The sequence below is a fragment of the Gymnodraco acuticeps genome, unplaced genomic scaffold (genome assembly GCF_902827175.1).
Source record: "Gymnodraco acuticeps unplaced genomic scaffold, fGymAcu1.1, whole genome shotgun sequence".
NCBI lineage: Eukaryota > Metazoa > Chordata > Actinopteri > Perciformes > Bathydraconidae > Gymnodraco > Gymnodraco acuticeps.
This window is the reverse complement of record NW_022991354.1, coordinates 19,736-39,373: the sequence shown is the minus strand read 5'-3', so window position 1 is coordinate 39,373 and position 19,638 is coordinate 19,736. Positions and strand designations below refer to the sequence as shown.

Sequence of the window (19,638 nt, the reverse complement as noted above, 5' to 3'; positions counted from 1 at the left end):
TTTGTAAAAAGTGTGTTACTTCAATGACATATATTTCACACTCATATAAAAAACAAACACAAACGTGGCCTCTAGGAAAGCACATTTATTTGCAAACCATCAAAAATATCTGATACATTACAGTATGTTTTTTGAAAAAATATCCCTTTACTTGCCCACATCACATAGCTGTAGGCAGTGTAATATCATACAACTGGAAGTTATTGGCTTAAAGACAACCTCAATTCTCATGGCAGGTAGAAGCTGAAACACCTGGAGGTAAGCTTACGTTTCATGCATAATGAAATTCATGACAACAAAGTTGGAGCACTGAAATTTGAAATAAAGATAAAACAGAGCTGTGAGTGTCGTCAGGTTCATCAGAAATTGGGAAAAAGCTACAAATGGGGCCTAGTTGTTAAAAATACAAGCTGAGTCCAAAAAGGTCCTGTCTGTCATTTGTTGTGTTCCAGCAGCTCAAACTTAAAACTTGCATGTCTTTGCTTTAAGTTATTTTAGTTTAAGCTACAAGTCTCACATCAATACAAATGTTATTAGTGTTAAGTCTTTAGTCTTCCATTTTAGCTGTGGCAAAAGAGAAAAAAACCAGCCGGAAGATATTTGAACATGGAGTCACCTAAATATGTAAGGATGCCTACTGTATTTGCAGGGCAATGGACATACTTAAAAGTTGATATTGCTCTACAATAAAATGAAAAAAAGGTTGTCAAACTATAAAATGACAATACATGTGTTGTATATTTAAAAAAGTAATCCAAGGCTTTCTGAGTCAGCTAGAACCCAGAGTGTTCCATTTTGTTCAATACTTGCGTCCAAAGACACTCACCCCTCCCCCAAACTGCTGCAAGGGAACAGTGTTAGAGAAATACGCATACAAAGTTCCAGCTATTGTGCAGTAAAGAGAAAATACATTATCAATCTATCTTACAAATTATTATGAGACACATTTTTAAAACAAATAACCACTTTTGTTTTTATGGCGTATGTATCTTTCTTAAGAGCGGTTCCTGGCGGGTATAGATGTGTTCAGCATTGTGTGAACAGTATTGGAAATGGCTTAAATATAAATGTCATTGATTTATATGTAAAAGTCCTCCACTTCTGCTTTAAATCGACAAGTGCTGTCAGTAAGAAAGAGTGTACATGTTGGAATACAAGAAAGAATAATAGGGTAAGGTTTCTCTTAGCTGGTAGACCAAGACCTTCTCAACACTTTACTTCAGCGAGTACATCTACTGGGATTATCAAAATGCCTGCAAAGTTAACACTGTTTAACAAAAACACACTTTTCCTCCCAGATGTGCTGTTGATTCTGTCCTGAATACGATGTGTCAGTTCTGTGCTGTCAGGGCAGCGGGGTGGGGGTGGGGGTGAGAGAGAGAGGACGTCAGCGTCTCACTGCTCTGTGGACTCAGCGCTCCTCTGGATGTGGGAGATCTCCACTATGGGCCTCAGCAGCTGGAAAGCATCCTGGATGTAAGACGCACTGTTGGATGCCTGAGAGGAGGGATGATTCAAACATGTCAACACCAATTCAAAATCATTCCGAAATGGTCTTGTGGGTGCCTGTAAAAGCCCTTTGGCACGAATACAGACAATCAATCTTCCTATCCTGTTACTTCGGCTTTAGAATAATTGATTTTGTCCTTCAAGGAGAAAAAAAAGTCTAACAATGATCTGAGAACACATGCACCATGTATTTTCCACTCTTTACTAATCTTAAGAAATTGATATTTCCCTAAATAATCATGTAAAATTAAGTTTTATCTTTTGCTGATGCAGTATCATCAATGCCTCATATAGGTTTCTATTTTTTGATATCCAGATGATCACAGATTTACTTCCTCTGGACTGTTTGAAAATGAAATATTGTGACTTAATGTGACTGTATGTGAAGAGAGTGCCACAAACCTCTAAAAAGACTCCTGTTATCAGCGGGTTGAGGACATCTCCCTTTTCGTTCGACTGTAAAAAAGAAAGATCAAATTCGGTTGGTTTCTGATGAATAAACAGCAGCAGTGTAAAAAGTAGAGAACAGTTAGAAACATCACACTCACCCCTGCCGTTGTTAAGCAGGAGGTGAACTTCTTGGAAAGCAGTGAGATTTCTTTACACAAGACAACAGTTAACCTGAGGAAGGAAACATAAAAATACAGATGTTTAATAACAGTCCAGATGTGACTTTCTACAGTCCTGCAGTGTCCCCAAACAGAAAGGCATCTCACTGTGACAGGGCGCTGGCCTCTGTGCTGCTGTTGGAGAACAGGATCATCTCAGCCAGTTTGTGGAACAGCTCGATGGAGCGAGCCGTCAACTCTGCCAGACTCCTGATGGCTGCAGCGTGGACATCCTTACAAATACAACACACATACAATCACACACACTAAATGGACAAGAATCAACATGAGAAGAGAAACTGTGTAGATGGAAATATTCAGCTTTCTACAAATATATCCAGCAGCACATAATAATAATAATAATAATAATAATAATAATAGCTTGGATTTATATAGCGCCTTTCATGAGACCCAAGGACGCTTTATAAAGAAGAACAGGGGCAAAACAAACATAACAAAAACAAAAAGGCAGTCAGACAACCAGTCAGACAGACAAAACAACAAATAGATTAGGGGCCAAAGGCCTTAGTAAACAGATGGGTCTTGAGGGCCCTTTTGAAGGCGTCAAGTGTGGGGATGTTGCGGATCTCCGCAGGGAGAGCGTTCCTGAGGGTGGGGGCTGCCACACTGAAGGCTCTGTCCCCGAAGGTTCGCAGTTTGGTGCGGGGGGTGGTAAGCAGGCCAGAGTCTGAAGACCGCAGGTTCCGGGGAGGGGCATGTGGGTGAAGGATGTCCGATAGGTACTGGGGGGCAAGGGCATGAGGGACTTGTAGGTAAGGAGGAGGACTTTGTAGGATATGCGGGACTTGACCAGGGTTTGTTGGGAACCCCAAACAGGACACCATTGCAGTAGTCCAAGCGGGTGGTGACAAACGCATGCACTAGGGTTTCGGCAACCGACTCCGAGAGTGACGGTCGGAGTCTGGTAATGTTCCTTAGATGGAAAAAGGCCGATTTTGTCACAGACTTGACGTGGGAGTGGAAGGAAAGGGTGGAGTCGAGGATGACACCCAGGTTGCGGGCTTCAGGAGATGGGGAGATGGAGCAGCCGTCAACCTTCGAGGATGAAGTCACCAACCTTCCGTAGCAGCGCCTTGGGTGCCACAACCATGAGCTGTTTTCCTGCTGTTTAGTTTGAGATAGTTGGACGACATCCATGCTTTGATGTCATGCAGGTAGTTGATGAGAGACTGAGTGGGGAGCTGGGAGGATGGAGTGGTGCTGAGATACAGTTGGGTATCATCACCCGGATGAGTGTACAGTGGAGTGAACAGTGGAAATTGAGTCCATGATGTCAGATGATCTGGCCGAGGGGGAGCATGTAAATGGTGATGATGACCACCATGTAGGGACAGAGGGTGGGTAGGCAGTCCTTGACCAGGGCTGTGGGCATGGGGTCCAGGGAGCAAGTGGAGGTCTTGGTCGAGCTGAGCAGTTTGGCCACTTGGAGAGCATCCACAAGGGAGAAGGAGGAGAGGTTGGAGTGGGGGTGCGTTACCAGGTGGCTGAGGTGCAGGTAGGGGGGGAGGGCCAGGCGCCGCTGATGGATGGCCTCGACTTTCGCCTGGAAGAAGTCGAGGAATTTGGAGCACAGATCCGGAGCCCCTGAGGGCTGGGGGGCGTCAGGGGGGTGGAGTAGGTGGTTGATGGTGGAGAACAGTGTTCTGGGGTTGCTTTGCTGGGCACCGATGAGACGGGAGTAGTAGTGAGTCTTGGCGTGGGAGAGAGCTTCCTTATAAGTTTTGACATGGTCACGAAAGGGTTAATAAAGGGTTTATATGAAAACTGTTTCACTTCACCAAATGTCCTGCCTTTACTCTGACACCCACACAAATCAAAGGTCCAATAGCAACGTTTGCTAGGAGCATCTTAGCATGTGAGTAAAGGGTGGTGCAATGAGATAATTGATCAATCAAACAATTAAGTAAAATTGCCCTACATTTACTGCATCCACCATCCGACTGTTAAAAAAGCAAATTCATCTGATAGCGACTTCAAATGGTTCCCTTCTTTTTAATATTAAATATTGATGATATGAGCATACCTCCACAGAAAGTGTTTTCTTCACACCCTCCTCGCTCCCCTCTTCTTCCTGCTCTGGTTTGGTCATGTCGGTGATCTGGCTGCAGGTGCTCCTACAGGCCTGTTGGAGGTAAGAGACTATGTGAGTAACTTCCCCAACCCAGATTGCTTTATTGTTTACCACAATAAAAACAAGAACTGCAAAATCTAATAGAATCTATAAAATAACACCTGTACTGCCAACTCTACATAACTTTTGAACCTGTAATGTATGATTATTTTCTATACCGATACATATGCCTGTTTTTTTGTGTAGGGCTGCATCAAAACGACTAAAATATCAGCCTCACAAATAATGTTCTCAACTCAAACTGAACAATCTAAAACACAGAAAAGTGTGGGTTGGTACCTTGCTGAGTTTCTCTGCTGTGGCAGTGACACTGAGACCCTCCAAGGACTCTGTTAACTCCCTCACAAACTCTGAGCCGTCTTCATCTGGAATCAGAAATGTACAATTAATCAATACAAGTGTATCATAAATTCGGGTAAGTTTGGGGCTGTATTAATGTCGCAGTGCTAGCATTTCACAGGGATTTTACCTTTCTTCTCGTCCACATCCTCATCATCAAACTCTACCAGGGAGAAAGACTCCTTGATGAGCTCCAGATCCGCTCTGAGCTGAACCCGCTCATCTCCTGAGAGAGTGGTCAGCACTGACTTCACCTACAGGACACACACATAAAAAAACACAAAAACAAAGTCACATTTGAGGGTATTATCAGGAGGAATTAATTTCAGCCACAGCAGGTTTCATTGTACCTTAGACTCGCTCTCTCGAGACAGAATCTCCAGTGCCTCGAGGTGTGACAGACCCTGAAATTCGTCAAACAGCATCCCGTAGTGAGCGACCATCTTCTTCTCGGAATCTGAAGACTCTGTTTCTGCCGTCTGCTGCTCCTCACGCTCCTTCGCCTCCCTCAACACCTACGATGCAGAGAGAGATGAGAAGTTGAGAGAGAGTGGACAAATGTTACACGCTAGACAATCAGGAGTTCAACTAGAGTTAGTCTGCAACTTTATTTCAGTTTGGTTCACATTAATGCTGATAAAACTGATTTCTGGAATTCTGATTATTTTGTAAAGATACCTAAGTTAAAGGGGACCTATCATGCAAAATGCACTTTTGTACGTCTTTTATACATGAATATGTGTCCCCGGTGTGTCAGGGAACTCAACAAGTGTCAGAAAACACAACCCTCTCTCTTTTCCTCCATACCCAAATCTCTAAAAACGGGGCTGCAACGGATCTGATACAGATTTGCAATATCTCTGACGTCAGAAACGGGGTGCTCCGCCTATATGGGCAACTCTCCACCTATCAGGGGAATGGGGGGTTGCCGTGGCATGGTAACAGCATGGTAACAGCATGGTAACAGCATGGTAACATGGCGCTCGAATCAGCCCTTGTGAAGACAGGGCTGGAATAGAGCAAATAGAGCGAAATGAGACATGGCTAAAATGCACTATCTGTTTGGTATTTTGAAAAAAAAACTTCACAGACATGTTTTATATAGGTATGGCCCTACAATATATTATTCAAATATAGCATGATAGGTCCACTTTAAGTTTGTTTTTATTTACATCTTGTGTCTTCTTATTGGATGTATATCCATTGGGATATTTGTCTTACAGTAGTTTTACCTTATTGTTACAGTACAGATGAAAATGTGCTTTTCTCTTCAAACCAGCAGTCAATCAAGTTTCTTCTTGCTAGATACATTTTGGTTCAGCTCACTTTTGATTATAAACTGATATGAAGAGGTATGTCATGATATATTATCTGTCTTTATAGGTGTTTGTCCTCCTAATGTACATGTTTGACCCCAGTATGCCCACCTGAGACAGAGTGGAGTTCCTATTCATCAGCCCTTTGGTCTTCTTGAAGCCAGGATCGCCTTCTGCTATCACATCCATCGTCTTCTTCCCGATGAACTCCAGAGCATCCAGACCGCCAGTTATCATCGTTTTCCCCTGAGAGGAGAAGGAAATACAAATGAAAGAAAAATCATCATTTCCCGAAAGCTGTATGTTCTTAGCATCCATTCACCTTATAAGATCATTTTTGTTGGGGAAATATTTTCCAAGGCCCATAACTTTGACCCAGTTACCCGTAACCTTGGCTGCTGTGCTCTCAGTGTTCTGTCTCCCTGTTCCTGCCTGTTGGTGTAAGCTGATAGAGGTGTTATGATTCTATCTTGTTATGCAGCATATTGATGATGCTCTCTGAACTAGCTAAATACATGGGTCTGGGGTAGAGTTCTTCAGATTTGACGTGGCAACTCTACCGTGAAGTCAGAACCTCTGGCTCTTGGACTTGTTTTGTGAATTCTCCGGCCGAAGCTCCAAATAAACCATCAGTGTTTGACATCAAAGCTCCTGCTCTTCCTGTGTCGGTGACTCCTACTGCATTGCTACACAGAAGTTTCCCTTACAATTTTCACTGATGCCATGGTCAATCCTTATCAGAAGAATCAGAAGCAGGTTTATTACCAGGTAGGTTCACACGTACGAGGAATTTGACTTACATAAAAGTAAAACAAGAATGCCATGGTTGAGTATTGTGAGTCCAATATCAAAAGTCCACAAAAAAATGTATGTTTTGGGACAAAGCATGTACTGATGCAAGATAATGTGCATGCATGTGTTCCAATGGTTACACTAGGTATTAAATAAAGACACATAAACACTGTTACCTTCCCCATTCCTACTTCTATTTGTACTGTATACAACTGTTACTACTATTTCAACTCTTCCATATGAAACTGGATATTTCAGATGCAAAAATATAAACTTCTCCTTCCTGAGTCCCAGAACAGTGGATATTCCTGCTTACTGTGCTCTGGACAACGCTAGTGAGCGAAGACAGCATCCCAAACGCACTTTCCACCGCCGCAGAGCCATCGCCCGGCACTCTGTCCGTCCCACTACTGGATTCAGCTTCAGGAAGAGCAAATAAAAACCACATTATACAAGGCTAAGACAATATGGAGAAAAGGTGGGATGTGTTGTCATACAGTAAAGCCCCACCTTGCTCCTTCTGCTCTTCCTCTACTCGTGCTGAGAGTTCGGTGGGACTGGGGATTCCCAGCGATGTCTCAGCCTTCTCTATCACCTGAGTGAGGCCTTGGCCTGGATGGACAGAAGAAATGTAATGGTTAAAAACAGAAATGTGGTGAGTTTAAACCCTAAACATGTGATAATTAGACTACTGGCTGTAGTTCTCAGAGTAGATAACTGAAAGGACCACCATGAGCATTGTGTATATGGTGGTCTATACTCACCCACAGTTGCCACAGTAGCTGTTGCTGTAGATAAGATGGTTTTCCCCCAGCTGCCCCAGTATCCCCAGCCACCCTGAGACACCGTGGACTGACTGGGTGTCTGAGAGAGAGGAATACGGGAAAGAAAGGGCAAAAAAAAGGAGGAAGTAGAAAAGAAAAGACAGAGAGAAAAGTTGCAAATGAGTAAGAAATCAATTACTTCAGTGCAAAAGTGATCTTTGGTGGTTTTGCTTTAGTAAAAGAACACTACAGCATCTTGTTTAAAACACATTTATAATACTCAATGTAGAGCCAGGAGATGACTTGAGATGGTTTTAAATCAGCCTCTCCTTTTAGAATACTTAAGTACCCAAAAGTATCTGTCCCAGACATCATTTTATTTTACGTGGCTTAGCCTCACCATAATCGTCAGGCTCAGAAAATGTTACCAAATGTTTGTCTTTTTAATGGCATATGCTCTCATACAATTAGTATGTATTTCTAGTATAAACAATAATTATCTCACCGGTGCCTCTGCCGGCTGCTCCTCTACTTTCGGCTTCTCCTTGACGTCAGCTACTGGTTGGATTTCTGGTCTCCTCCTCGCTTTCCTCGTCGGGGCAACGTCAGTGGAGTTGTCAGGAGTGGTCGGTGAGGATCTGTCAGGGGTTTCTGCAGGAGAGCCATCCTCTGTAGACACCTCTGTAGACGCCTCTGGAGCGCCTGGAGCTTCGCTGTCTGACATCTCAATGTCTTAGTACATGCCTTTAAAGTGAAAATATAACAATTATAACATAATATTTGATGTTTAAGGAAATATCCAATCAGTCTCAATTATTATATCAAACAACTTAATTCCAGTTGTTACTTTACAGAAAGTGTAATTCACTGTTTTTGTGAAACCACTTTCCTTCAATCAGTGATAACATACATTTTCCAGAATGCATTTCCTCAACACCCAGGGAACAGCAGTCAACTAAGCAGTCAGTTATCTGTGCAGCTGCAGAGTGTCAGTTTAAAGTCCATTCTGGGATTTATTTCAGTCAAACTACAACAAAAGGTGTCCACATAAAGTGGTAAGTACAGTATCTCTGTGCATGCTAATACACATCAGGAATAAGAATCGATGTTATAATGTGTATAATATGAAGCTTACATTCAGTGACATATTCCTTTGACAATTAGCAATATTATGGTTGTATTAGTTAAATTGCTATTAATGCATTACATTGAGATGCTAATATGTTATGTTAAGTAATGTATATAAGTACAGTCCATTTAATATCTATCTGACAGAATGACTAGAAGAAGCGCACGTTTAAAACATATAACGCTGTTTGTATAACTATATATAAACACATTCTTTAGTGGAAAAACAACACACTGATACACTTTAGCTACACACATTGATATACAACACAAATTGATTCACTTTTAGCTACCAACTCACCTTGTTGCTGTCAGTGTTTTGATGCTAGCAGTTAACCCCAGCCTGCTAACCGTTTCCTTCCCCAAATCAACAGCACGATAGGTCTGCCTCTAATATTTCAGTTTGCACCTGTAACGCCTTTTAGTTTCCCCGTAAACAGCTATTGCTTCAGGGTTTCTCGTTCTTTTTGTCCACAAGGATTAGCCACGTCACATTTTGTTTTTACTGACAAGTAACTGACAGTTAGACAAAATGAGAAGAATAGCTTCCGGCTGACTTTTCAAAACAAAAGTTGACGGTTAAAAACAGAGGTCAAAGGGTAAGTCATTACCTAAGTAAGTATTCTTGTAAAGCGATTCCATCCAACGAAACAGATTGAAAGACATCTTCCTATCAAAATATGTCAAATATGTCCTCTTTTTATTGTATTTCATAGAATGAGATATTTACTCAAATGTCTCTTTCCTTCAACATATTATTTTATTTTCCAAGCGTTGGAGGTGTAACGATTTTATTTTGAAGAAAGTCAAACCGTAATGCCGGTCATCGCATAAATCAGCTTGATGCAAGAAGTACTGTAAAATACAGTCAAATCAAAACAGTACTTCCGGAACGGTATTTTTTCACAACAAAATTACAGTAAGGAAAAAAGCTTTTAAAACACAAGGCATTTATGTGTATTAGTTGTATATTCATTTATTCTCGAAAAAATGCTAACAATTTGCACTATCCTCAAAACGTTTAACTTGATGGCAAATACAAAATATAAATGGATGACAGTCTTATATGAACATGTTATCATTATTAATTATTAGTAATTATCATAACACATGCTGTACTTCAGCATGTCATCTTTCCACTAGCCGGTACAATCATGGATGTATAATAAGAACAATCCTACACCATAGTCCTACACCCACCTTCTCCTGCTGCATCTTGGGAGAATTGCCAACACTTTAGCCACACCCACTCCCTCTTACTTGAAGCAGGAAGTAGACGGACCGGACAGGCAGCTCGTGTCTGCTTTGTTCAAACAATTGCGTGTTAAAACTGAGTAACATACTTTAAAACTAAAAGGAATATATTCCAGTTATTTTTTTGGATGTCTATGTCGCTCGAGGATTAGTTGGTTTGGTCGCTGTCCGAGCAGCAGGTGGGAAACATTGTGAATGTTGTCAGTTTAGGTTCTTGTGAATTTGGTGATTCTGTTTTATCTGTAGGTTTTTACTTCAGTTAAATGCACTAAATACACACATATTATTCCAGCTGAGCTTGAGATACTGTTGTTGTTACTTGATAACTGTATTATAAACTGATTGTTTACTCTACTATTCCTTTCACATGACACCAAAGCATACATGTACCGTAGGCCTATGTACTGCAATACTACGCTGAGTTATGATATAATAGTGATACGTCTCCTATGTTATCACCCTATACACACACACTACCCTATACACGACTGTGCTCCCTAGACATCATTTTAATCAAATTATTTTTAGTTTAAAATAAAGAAAATTAGATATCTAAATATGATTGTAGTTACAAATTGTGATGGAAAAAGCAAAGGCAACAAATGAGTGGTAATTATTGAAGAAGAAAAACATGTCTGTCTTTTTATATCATAACGTTTTGGCCTTGAACGTCTAGATGTTAATATTTGGTTTAGATTTGTCACTAAAAAGGAATAGGCCTACATTAAAGAAGATGTTGTGAAAATCCATATGTCTATGTTAAAATACTGAATTGTAGAAAGACGAAATGTCAATGATGGATTCTATAAAGATTGTTCTAATATGGACATGACTCTTATGAAGACACAAAAAAGTAAGTGTTTAAAATCCTGTGTTGCTGTGTGAAACATAACCGTAGAGTCTTCCTGTTTTGCAGGTTCTTCTCATCTAAATGTGAGCTGAAGCTATAACTCTTTCCGACATGTTGCCACCTCAGAGACGCCACCTGTCTCACCTGCTTCTCACAGTCCTGCTCTTCGGTGGCTGGGCAGCAGACGGAGCTCAGAATGGGTCAGAAGCTGAGGCGGTGCCGGTGCCGGAGGCGGTGCCGGTGCCGGAGGCGGTGCCGGTGCCGGTGCCGGTGCCCCTCATGCGTCTGGTTATCCTCTCCAGCGGGGACATTGTGGTAAATGAGGGAACCACTGCGCTGATAGAGTGTAATGTGACCGGAGGCTACAATGACACCAAGTGGTTCAACTCTAATGGACCTCTGCTGAGTAAGGACTGATGAGAGGGGAAGAAATGCTGTGCTGAGAAAGAGTTCATGAAGAACATTGAGTTATTTAGACCCATAGTTGTTGTTTATATTTAAAAAAAGAAAAACATACACTCCATCTTCTTGTGTTTTTTATCAAGACTTGAAATCTGTCATTACTGCCTGCCTCATCCTTAATGTACATGTGCATTGTTCTGAAACTGTTGTTTCAACAGAGATTTGTCAAAAACCCTACTATGTCAACAACATACTTACAGCACTCTTAGATGATAATAATAATACATTACATTTATAAAGCACTTTTCCTGGTGCTCAAAGTGCTTACAAGCAAGTAAAACAAAATAATCAGATCCTTTGCTAGTGCACTTTGACACTACACTGGAGAAGCATCGATGTTCTGAAATCTATAATCAAATCAATATACAGATCAAAATCAAATTGGTGATACAGGGTCCCACAATTTAATGAAGTTAGACTCAATCACTTTCTTTGCACCAGCCAATCCTTAAATTGAATGCAGTCAATTCACGGTCAAATGTATGTTAAAGATTCTTGAACAACATATAGTGCTCTGTCATTGTAATGTTATGTTGAATCAAGAACAATGTCAAGCTTGCTCTGACAATAATGTATTATCGTATCGTGAACCACTTTTTTCTTAATCAGGTGTACTTATTTAAATGATATTGAGAAATGAGTCCTTATGGGGTTTGTTGACCTATGTAAATGTTTTTGATGCTGTGTCACTACAGTGAAGGGGATGAGTTGTTCAAATCAGCTAACATTTTTTTCAAAATCACGGTTTTTGGTATAAAAAAAAACCTTGTTTTTTGTGTTTCGCCTTCAGGTGAAAAATGGCAGATTCAGGAGAATGGAGCTCTGAACATCACTCTGGTCTCCTTCAATGATCGTGGCCGCTATACCTGCGTCACCACCAGTTGGACAGGCGAGACTAAAAACTACACCGTAACTATTCGTGTTGCCCACAACAGCAGTGGCCTGGGCCTGTACTTCGTCATCGTCTGCCTGGTGGCCTTCGCCATCACCGTGCCCCTCAACATAGCACGGCTTTGCATGGTCAGCAGCCACCTCAGGAAGACCGAGAGAGCCATCAACGAGTTCTTCCGCACCGAGGGCGCAGAGAAGCTGCAGAAGGCGTTGGAGGTCGCCAAGCACATTCCCATCATCACGTCCGCCAAGACGCTGGAGCTCGCCAAGGTCACACAGTACAAGACCATGGAGTTCGCTCGGCACATGGAGGATCTGGCTCGAAGCGTTCCTCTGCCGCCGCTCATCCTCAACTGCCGCACGTTCTCAGAGGAGGTCGTGGACACGGGGAACAAAGGGCCTCAGGGTGAGACATCGTTGTCTGTGATCAGACCAGATATAGGCCATGAGGAGGAGGAGGTTTGCCAGGCACTACTGTCAAGTGGACGCCACACTGAAGGTGACTTGGATGTCAAAGTTTCAATCCACACAGTTTCTGATGAGGATGCTGAGATGGGCCTACGTTTGCCTGGCTCACGAACAAGTGTGTCCTATGAGAGCAACATATAGGCATAGATCTTAGATCGGTCAGAAATAAAACACATCTTCGGAAGTGTTAGCTGTCCAAATGCAAGGGTTTAGAATACATTTGAAAAAGAAGAGACATGAGCAAATTGGGTTGAAAATTGGGGTTTGTTATCATTAAGATTTAGTGAGTCTGGTTCTGCTTGTTGATTTGCAAAAGAACAGCTCTAACATTTTTTTCTGTCTGTTTTCCACTTTGTTTTCTGTGAGATGGGCATCCTCGCTACAAAGGATCTTGTACAATATGACTACAACTTTGGCGAACCAAATATCTGCTGAGTCATGTTCATCCTCCCTTCTGCATGAAAGTATTTCCATGCAGGGATGACATTTGACTAGTCATTTGCCACATTATTAATACTACATGCTTTACCAGTGATTGTCAAGGGAGTACAACAGGTCAAATGTTGCTTTCAGAAACCAAAAAGCTGTTTCAGAACAAATGGTTAATTCTTGTAAACTCCATCAACATAGCTCAGAATTTGATAATATATAGCTTCATTGTTTATCTTTCAGGACAAAGTTGTAATAAAATATTGTCATTTCATTGTGTTGATTGTTTTCATGTCACTGCTTCCTGTCAATCATCTGACACTCACTGTAAGAAGTGGAAGACTTAGAAATGATGCCTCAATAACAACAAGTCACTTTGACGTGGATGTTTCAAAGGCAGCAGAGGAACTGGAATTTACAAGTGATTACACGGCTTCAATGTCTACGGAAATGGAAAATGTTTGAAACATTACCATGCAGGTGTAATCTATCATATTTTGATAAATGCATGGTCAGGGACTCTTTTTTTCTTGGTGATGGTGGTGCAGCGTTTCCTCTGCATTTCTCATTTTGGACATTTTCTTAAGAAGTTTCCATGTGTAATAAGAACACAGTTTGTCCATATACTGGGTAAGGTGTCTCCTCATACAAATGTGTCCTCAATAACAGCGGTACCTCTACATGGGGTCAAAGGCTCAAGAAACAGATTTGTTTCAGTAAAATTAAACTATGAAGATGTTTATAATGAGCTTCTTTATGCTTTGGAAGTTAAAGACAAAATAGTCATTTAAAAAAAAATGACATTGTGCTTGTAGAAGTGGTTGATAAGTTTTATAACAAACAACAATGTTTTAGCCATAATTAGAGACACAGCTCCACAGATGTGTTCCTGTATCTCGGGAGTAAAACATGGATATCAGTTACGTGGATGGAACAAGAGTTTGGACAATTTGTGTGTTGTGTCTTGTAATTGTTTATGTGCTGTTGTTGATATGAAGGTGTAATCATTTAAAGATGTTTTAGATTTGTGAAATGGGTGCTAAAAAGGTCATTTGCAGGGATCCAAAGCAACAGTTTCCTATAAGTAATAATCATTAAATAAATGCAATAAAAAACATCCAAATGTTTGTCTGGTGGTTATTTCTGCCCGTTCAGGTAACACTGCAAATAACCCACTGGGGGGGGATGTTGGGTAAAACTTCACTTTCACAATCATCAGCTATAATAATATTGGCTCATTCACCACCCAAAAAGCTCCTGAAAGGTCATTTTACACATAATGTGCGATATCTTTGTTAAAGAGACAGCAGAAGAGTGATTTAATCACCAGATTTATGGGACCTGTTTGTTTGAAACAGTGAAAATAGTTAGACAATCTTAAACTGTTGTACATCTTAGTTTGACAGATGTCATAAAAGGGATAAAGCTAGAAAATGCCAGTGTAATATTTTTAATATACACAGTCCAATGTATACCAGAGCATCATTATTTATTTATATACACACAAACTTGAAGATACACATTTATTTCCCTTAAGCAACTGCTTGCTCCAACACTTTATGTACATGTATGGCTTTTTTGGGCAATTGCACTGGAAGAAATCAACACTTACATCACTTTTCTTTAGGTGTCATGTATCTGCAATAACACACTACCAATTAACACATTCTTTAATTACCCCTCTTATTAGAACATGATGTACTGATGCTTTATTTGGCTCATCCTGTACACAGCTGCTGTACTCGCAGGACTTTCTCAGAGGTTAATCTCTTAGAAAACAGCTATCAGTCTGTCCTACCTGAACATCAGGTTGGAGAGCAGCCACAATAACCTTGGGCATCTGTGTTGAATACCTCAACAAATCCATCCTTCTTCCCTTTCCTGTCCTCTCTGGAGGGAAGCTTATCTAAATAGAATTGATTGGTCAGAGCGATCATTCATCATGCCGAGCCAAAGCAGACATTCAAATAGAAGGGGGAGAACGATTTTAGAGATAGGATATTTCTAGTGGTCTCTGTCATCAAAGTTAACCAATGTACCAGTCTAAAAAGGACTGAAGGTGCATATGGATGTGTGTGTGTGTGTGTGTGTGTGTGTGTGTGTGTGTGTGTGTGTGTGTGTGTGTGTGTGTGTGTGTGTGTGTGTGTGTGTGTGTGTGCGTGTGTGTGTGTGTGTGTGTGTGTGTGTGTGTGTGTGTGTGTTAGAGTAAATATAAAGAAGAATATAAAATAGATTAAGTAGCTTGAAGGACATATTTATAGCAACTTGTTTGTTAATTTGCAACTTGAGTGTGTGTAAATGCAAGACAGGGGCTTCTAGAGACTGGATGTGTCTTGTAGATAAATGAATACAACCTGTGCATGCACATTTTGAATTTAAATTTAAATTGCTCATAAACCTAGGTCATAAAAAACTGTGGCTGATTACATTTTATTTTCAATCACCCTGAAGGAACGAGAAGAGCCAAGGACAGGAGATGATAAATTAATGACACAATGAGAATAGTACTTGTCATTACTGTTCATAGACAAGAAGACACGGTGTAGATCCTGCAATAGTGATTAGTTCGGCTGTTCTGGCGGTGTGTGCGTATGAGTGTGCGTTCACTTTAGTGATTTCTTGGCATGTTCCCAAACACAATGTTCCCTTTCTTAGCTTAGAGCTGGATTGTCTTGTAGACTGAAGGACAAACAAACACTCCAAAGTTTTCTTTTCCCTGTAACAGCAACAGATAAATTGCTTTACTATCGTTGCAGAAGATTGGTCCATCTTTAGAATCTAAGTCTTCAACTTGGCAAAAGCTCAACTTCCCTGATAAAAAAGCACTCCCAAAAGTACATTTTGAAAAGTGCTCAATAAATAAAGTGTACATGCTCAGGTATGTTTTGGTTTAACATAAAAAAAGCTTAAATCAAAGTGTTTGCTTTCAGTGAGCAACCTATTTACGACCAATGTAGGTTTCAAGCTTGTTTGTCCTTATTTTTAGATAACCTCCGCCAAATATGTGGACCCACGAAGGGTCCATCGAGGTCGAGCAGCACATCTGCCAACAATAGGGCAGAGGCACTGTGGCTGACCTGATTCTCTGCAGGGTCTCGCAGCTACAAACGGCCTGCTGTCAAGCACTAATGGGAAATAATGGCTGAAGCAGCATCACAGTGGCAGGCTGGGCTGCTGGGGACCTGGTGGAGGTATTGGGGTCATGGGCTCTCATGGCTCCTTGGATATTAGACAGATATTTACCGCACAGACAGAAAACATCAGGAGGGAGAGTGGCGAGCAATGATGTCGCCCAAATTAGGTCGCATGGAAAGGTTCTGACTACGAGGAAGTCAGTGTGAGATGAATGTGTCTTTAAAGACCTGAAGGAAGTTGGAGGTCAAACGTTGGACCACTGCACCCTGAGATTGTTTGGGAAACATAATCATCACTATGCAAATTGAAAGCTTCTGGTTAGGTCTGGGTGGTTATTTCCCAGCCATTGTTCCTTCCTTTCAGCACATGTCACACTACAAAACCTAGAGAGACAAATAAAAGAAAAATATTCACATCTTCTCATCTTGGATTGTGGCCACTTTTTGAGCGCACAGGTAGGCTAGGTAGTTATTCTCTCATTTTGCTCAAATTAACATTTCCAACATGCGTGTTAAATGATAGGACTACATTGTTTTTCTTATTTTAATGAAAGAGTCAACTGTACAACTGCTATGTACAGAAAGATATCTCCATGGCACAATGTCTGTTGCCATGCCTTTAAGTAAATAGTCTCGAACTAGCTCACAATAATTCAGAAAATACTTTGACACACTATCTTGCAAGGGCCTATGTGTAAGGCTTATTTGTTTGTCACCACACTATATTCTAACATCAACTATTTAAAGTTATTGGCAGAATATTAATTACCCACTGTGATCCTGAGCTCCGAGTTCCTCCTCAACCTTGATTTTGAATAAATAGAAGTCAGAAAACTTAAAACTAAAATACGTTGTTGAAGTGTTCCAGAATTCAGTGGAAATAATTCAAGTATTAGATTCAGAAAAACAAATCCACTTTTAATGGATATTAACAACAAACATCACTCTTGCATCTGTTGCATGTCAAAACAATACGTGCTTTCCTATTTTTTATTGAAATACAAAGAGATTAAAAATAAAACACAGGCTTATATTATGAAGAGACAAATAAGGATAAATTAGAAATGAGTTACTTATCAAGTGCCAGAGTCCCTAAATGTATTTAAAAAACCATTAGAGTGTTCTGCAAATGGTAAAAAACATTTTTCAGGAATAACATACCCTATTGTACAGACACACCCACGTTGTGGATCTATTTTAGAAAAGTTATTATCAATTTTAAAACATTGCGGATAATAGAAGTTCATTTTGATCCAACCCTCGCTGTCACTCACTTCCCTCTCTAAAAGGCAGGGATAGCTTTATTTTCTGAGCCCATTGTGTTTGTTTGTTTGTCTGAATCAAAAGCTTAAGGTATTAATAAAAAAACTTTTTCTTCCAACTTCAGAAAGTCAGAAGAAAATCTAAACTTGAGCAGGAAATTGCCTCCACTCTGGAGTCCAGGTTTGCTCTTTCCACTGAGAGCAATCCGAGTCAGAAATGAACAAAGAAAGCCTGCTGCAGCTTTTAATTAGTTGCGTTATGTGAGTCAGACCATGATTAAGTGCCTTCAATTATGGCTCTGGGTTCTGTAGAAATTGCCGCAAACGTCCTTCATTTTCATTATCTTTCTTCAGTTCAAACACAAAAGGCAATTGTGTATGTATACTGTATATTTTTGTGAAGGTCCTCTGCTCAAGCCTGCAATTCAAAATGTTCATTATATATATCAAGCGGCTATTTTTCGATTTTGGCCTTGATCCAGTTCATTTTTTTAATATTCAAACAGCTCATGCCATTACAACCTACAGACTTCACATCCTGTTCACCTGCAGCTTCCAGTCTCCTGTGCCTAACTTCAACCAAGTGCCTAAACATAGCCAATAGAAAAGTTTGATAATGCAGGATCAGCTCTTGGATTACACAATCTGATCTTTTGGAAATAAAACAAATAATTAACTGATATATTCAGAAACAAGCTTGATGCTATATTTTTATTTGGGTACATTGACCTAGGAAAAAGGGATGTTTTTCACTGTCAATGTATAAAAAACGTGTTTTCAGATCTCGCAGCCCAATTGTCAGAACAACAATTTATCAGAGTTTTCCAAAACAGGTGCCTGACCATTTGAGTGTTTTCTCAACTGCCAACTTTTGTGGTTACGTTTTTGAAAAATATTGTGTTCATGAAAATCAACACTGATTCTTGGTAAGAGCCAGGATTTGAACAGAATTATGTGTGACAAAGACAAATAATCTAATCATTAAATCTAATCTAAATGACTCTTTTATCCAACCACCCACCCTCACCGTGAAGAACCAAAGGAAGATATAATCACACAATATTGATTCTGCCACGTCTCACTCTTTACTGAGGCTGTGCCAATGCTGGAAAGCTAGCAAGTTGCTTGCTTATTAGCAAACACTGATAAAGTAAATAAGTACATTTACAACATCCAACTATGTATATAACTTGTTCTGTGTTCAATATGTCTGCAGGGTAAAAGGCTTTGTGGTGCGCTGACACTGCTTGTTCTGTAAGGGAGACAGCAGTCATCATTTGCACAAATACATAGGGTTGCTTGCAAGTAAAATGTGGTCATTACTTTTAAACATCAAATAACATTATGATAACATGATCTGTGTACTGCCATTTAGTAAGGAAATTACTTTTATTGGACATTTGGACTTTTATTTGTAGATAACATAAATATAGCCAATTCGATTTTAGGGCAAACTCGAACTAAAGTATAATGATGAAAGTCTCGGCTAATAGGAGAAAGTGTTATGAAGTCTATTTTAATTAGTTTTTCTATCGATTAGTTTAACAAACACACACGAAGATAGTGATTGCTTTGTCGCTGTGCATTTCAAATGTACTTTTAATTTACATTACATCGATTTAACAACTCACTTTTCTTTCCCTGAAAGCTAAAGGACTATTCGCACTAGGAACTTGGTATCAAACTACCAAAGTTTCATTTATTTAATGACCTTCACTATTAACTGAGCAATATCTGCCCCATATTGTTTCATTTTAAAACCAGCATTTTCAATATGTACGTTTGTATTGAATGTCTTTTATTTAGTATAAATACTTAAATTCAGACAACCTTGTTATTATTAAGTGGGAGTTTTTTGGTTTCTTTTTCCCGTTAAATACTGTTTTCTCACCTTTTCAATGCTTACAAAGTTCTCAATCTACACTTTTATCACTACTGAGGAGAAAACTAACTGACTGTATAAAGCAAGATCACAAATACAATCTCAAATTCATTGGAATTTACAAGTTAATTTCCATCACTGCAGTGAGTATTTTTCTGTCGCACATGTGTCCTGACGCTTTCAAAGACAAACTTCACACAGCAGTGGATGAGCAAACAAGATTCTGCCCTTGTTGACATTTGGCTGGCAGTAACGGCTCTGTGGGCTTCATTTGGCAGGATGGTTGAATTAGATGAGACGGCCTCGCCTGCGCTGCACGGCTCAACTTTGTGGCTTTTGGGTTAAAGATTGTTTCAGAGCACGGACTCAGACAGATTCACTGAGTAGCAGACACACTA

The 19,638-nt window shown here is 40.2% G+C and overlaps 2 protein-coding genes across 2 annotated transcripts; one reads left to right on the top strand and one right to left on the bottom strand.

Moving 5' to 3' along the window:
- Positions 1 to 65: 65 nt before the first annotated feature.
- On the bottom strand, positions 66 to 9,140 carry fam114a2 (family with sequence similarity 114 member A2). Its single transcript, XM_034240653.1, has 14 exons — positions 8,910 to 9,140; positions 7,986 to 8,224; positions 7,481 to 7,580; positions 7,227 to 7,328; positions 7,033 to 7,136; positions 6,036 to 6,170; positions 4,959 to 5,123; positions 4,739 to 4,862; positions 4,549 to 4,634; positions 4,162 to 4,260; positions 2,226 to 2,350; positions 2,058 to 2,130; positions 1,912 to 1,965; positions 66 to 1,497 (listed from the first exon to the last, which is right to left on the bottom strand). Exons 2-14 carry the CDS (start codon positions 8,202 to 8,204, stop codon positions 1,396 to 1,398), a joined length of 1,488 nt encoding a protein of 495 aa, XP_034096544.1. The 5' UTR covers positions 8,205 to 8,224; positions 8,910 to 9,140; the 3' UTR covers positions 66 to 1,395.
- A 695-nt stretch (positions 9,141 to 9,835) lies between these two features.
- Positions 9,836 to 14,079, top strand: LOC117562773 (microfibrillar-associated protein 3-like). The gene is made up of 3 exons (XM_034240652.1): positions 9,836 to 10,041; positions 10,779 to 11,118; positions 11,965 to 14,079. Exons 2-3 carry the CDS (start codon positions 10,824 to 10,826, stop codon positions 12,672 to 12,674), a joined length of 1,005 nt encoding a protein of 334 aa, XP_034096543.1. The 5' UTR covers positions 9,836 to 10,041; positions 10,779 to 10,823; the 3' UTR covers positions 12,675 to 14,079.
- Positions 14,080 to 19,638: the final 5,559 nt, after the last annotated feature.

Bases quoted from the DNA above. Each gene is read 5' to 3' on its own strand.
- fam114a2 (XM_034240653.1), bottom strand. From the start codon at position 8,204: ATGTCAGACAGCGAAGCTCCAGGCGCTCCAGAGGCGTCTACAGAGGTG. The intron at 4,863-4,958 runs GTACAATGAAAC...TGTGTCCTGTAG, and splicing joins CTCGAGAGAGCGAGTCTAAG to GTGAAGTCAGTGCTGACCAC. The intron at 1,966-2,057 runs GTGAGTGTGATG...TCTTTTTTACAG, and splicing joins CCTGCTTAACAACGGCAGGG to TCGAACGAAAAGGGAGATGT.
- LOC117562773 (XM_034240652.1), top strand. From the start codon at position 10,824: ATGTTGCCACCTCAGAGACGCCACCTGTCTCACCTGCTTCTCACAGTC. The intron at 11,119-11,964 runs GTAAGGACTGAT...TTTCGCCTTCAG, and splicing joins CTCTAATGGACCTCTGCTGA to GTGAAAAATGGCAGATTCAG.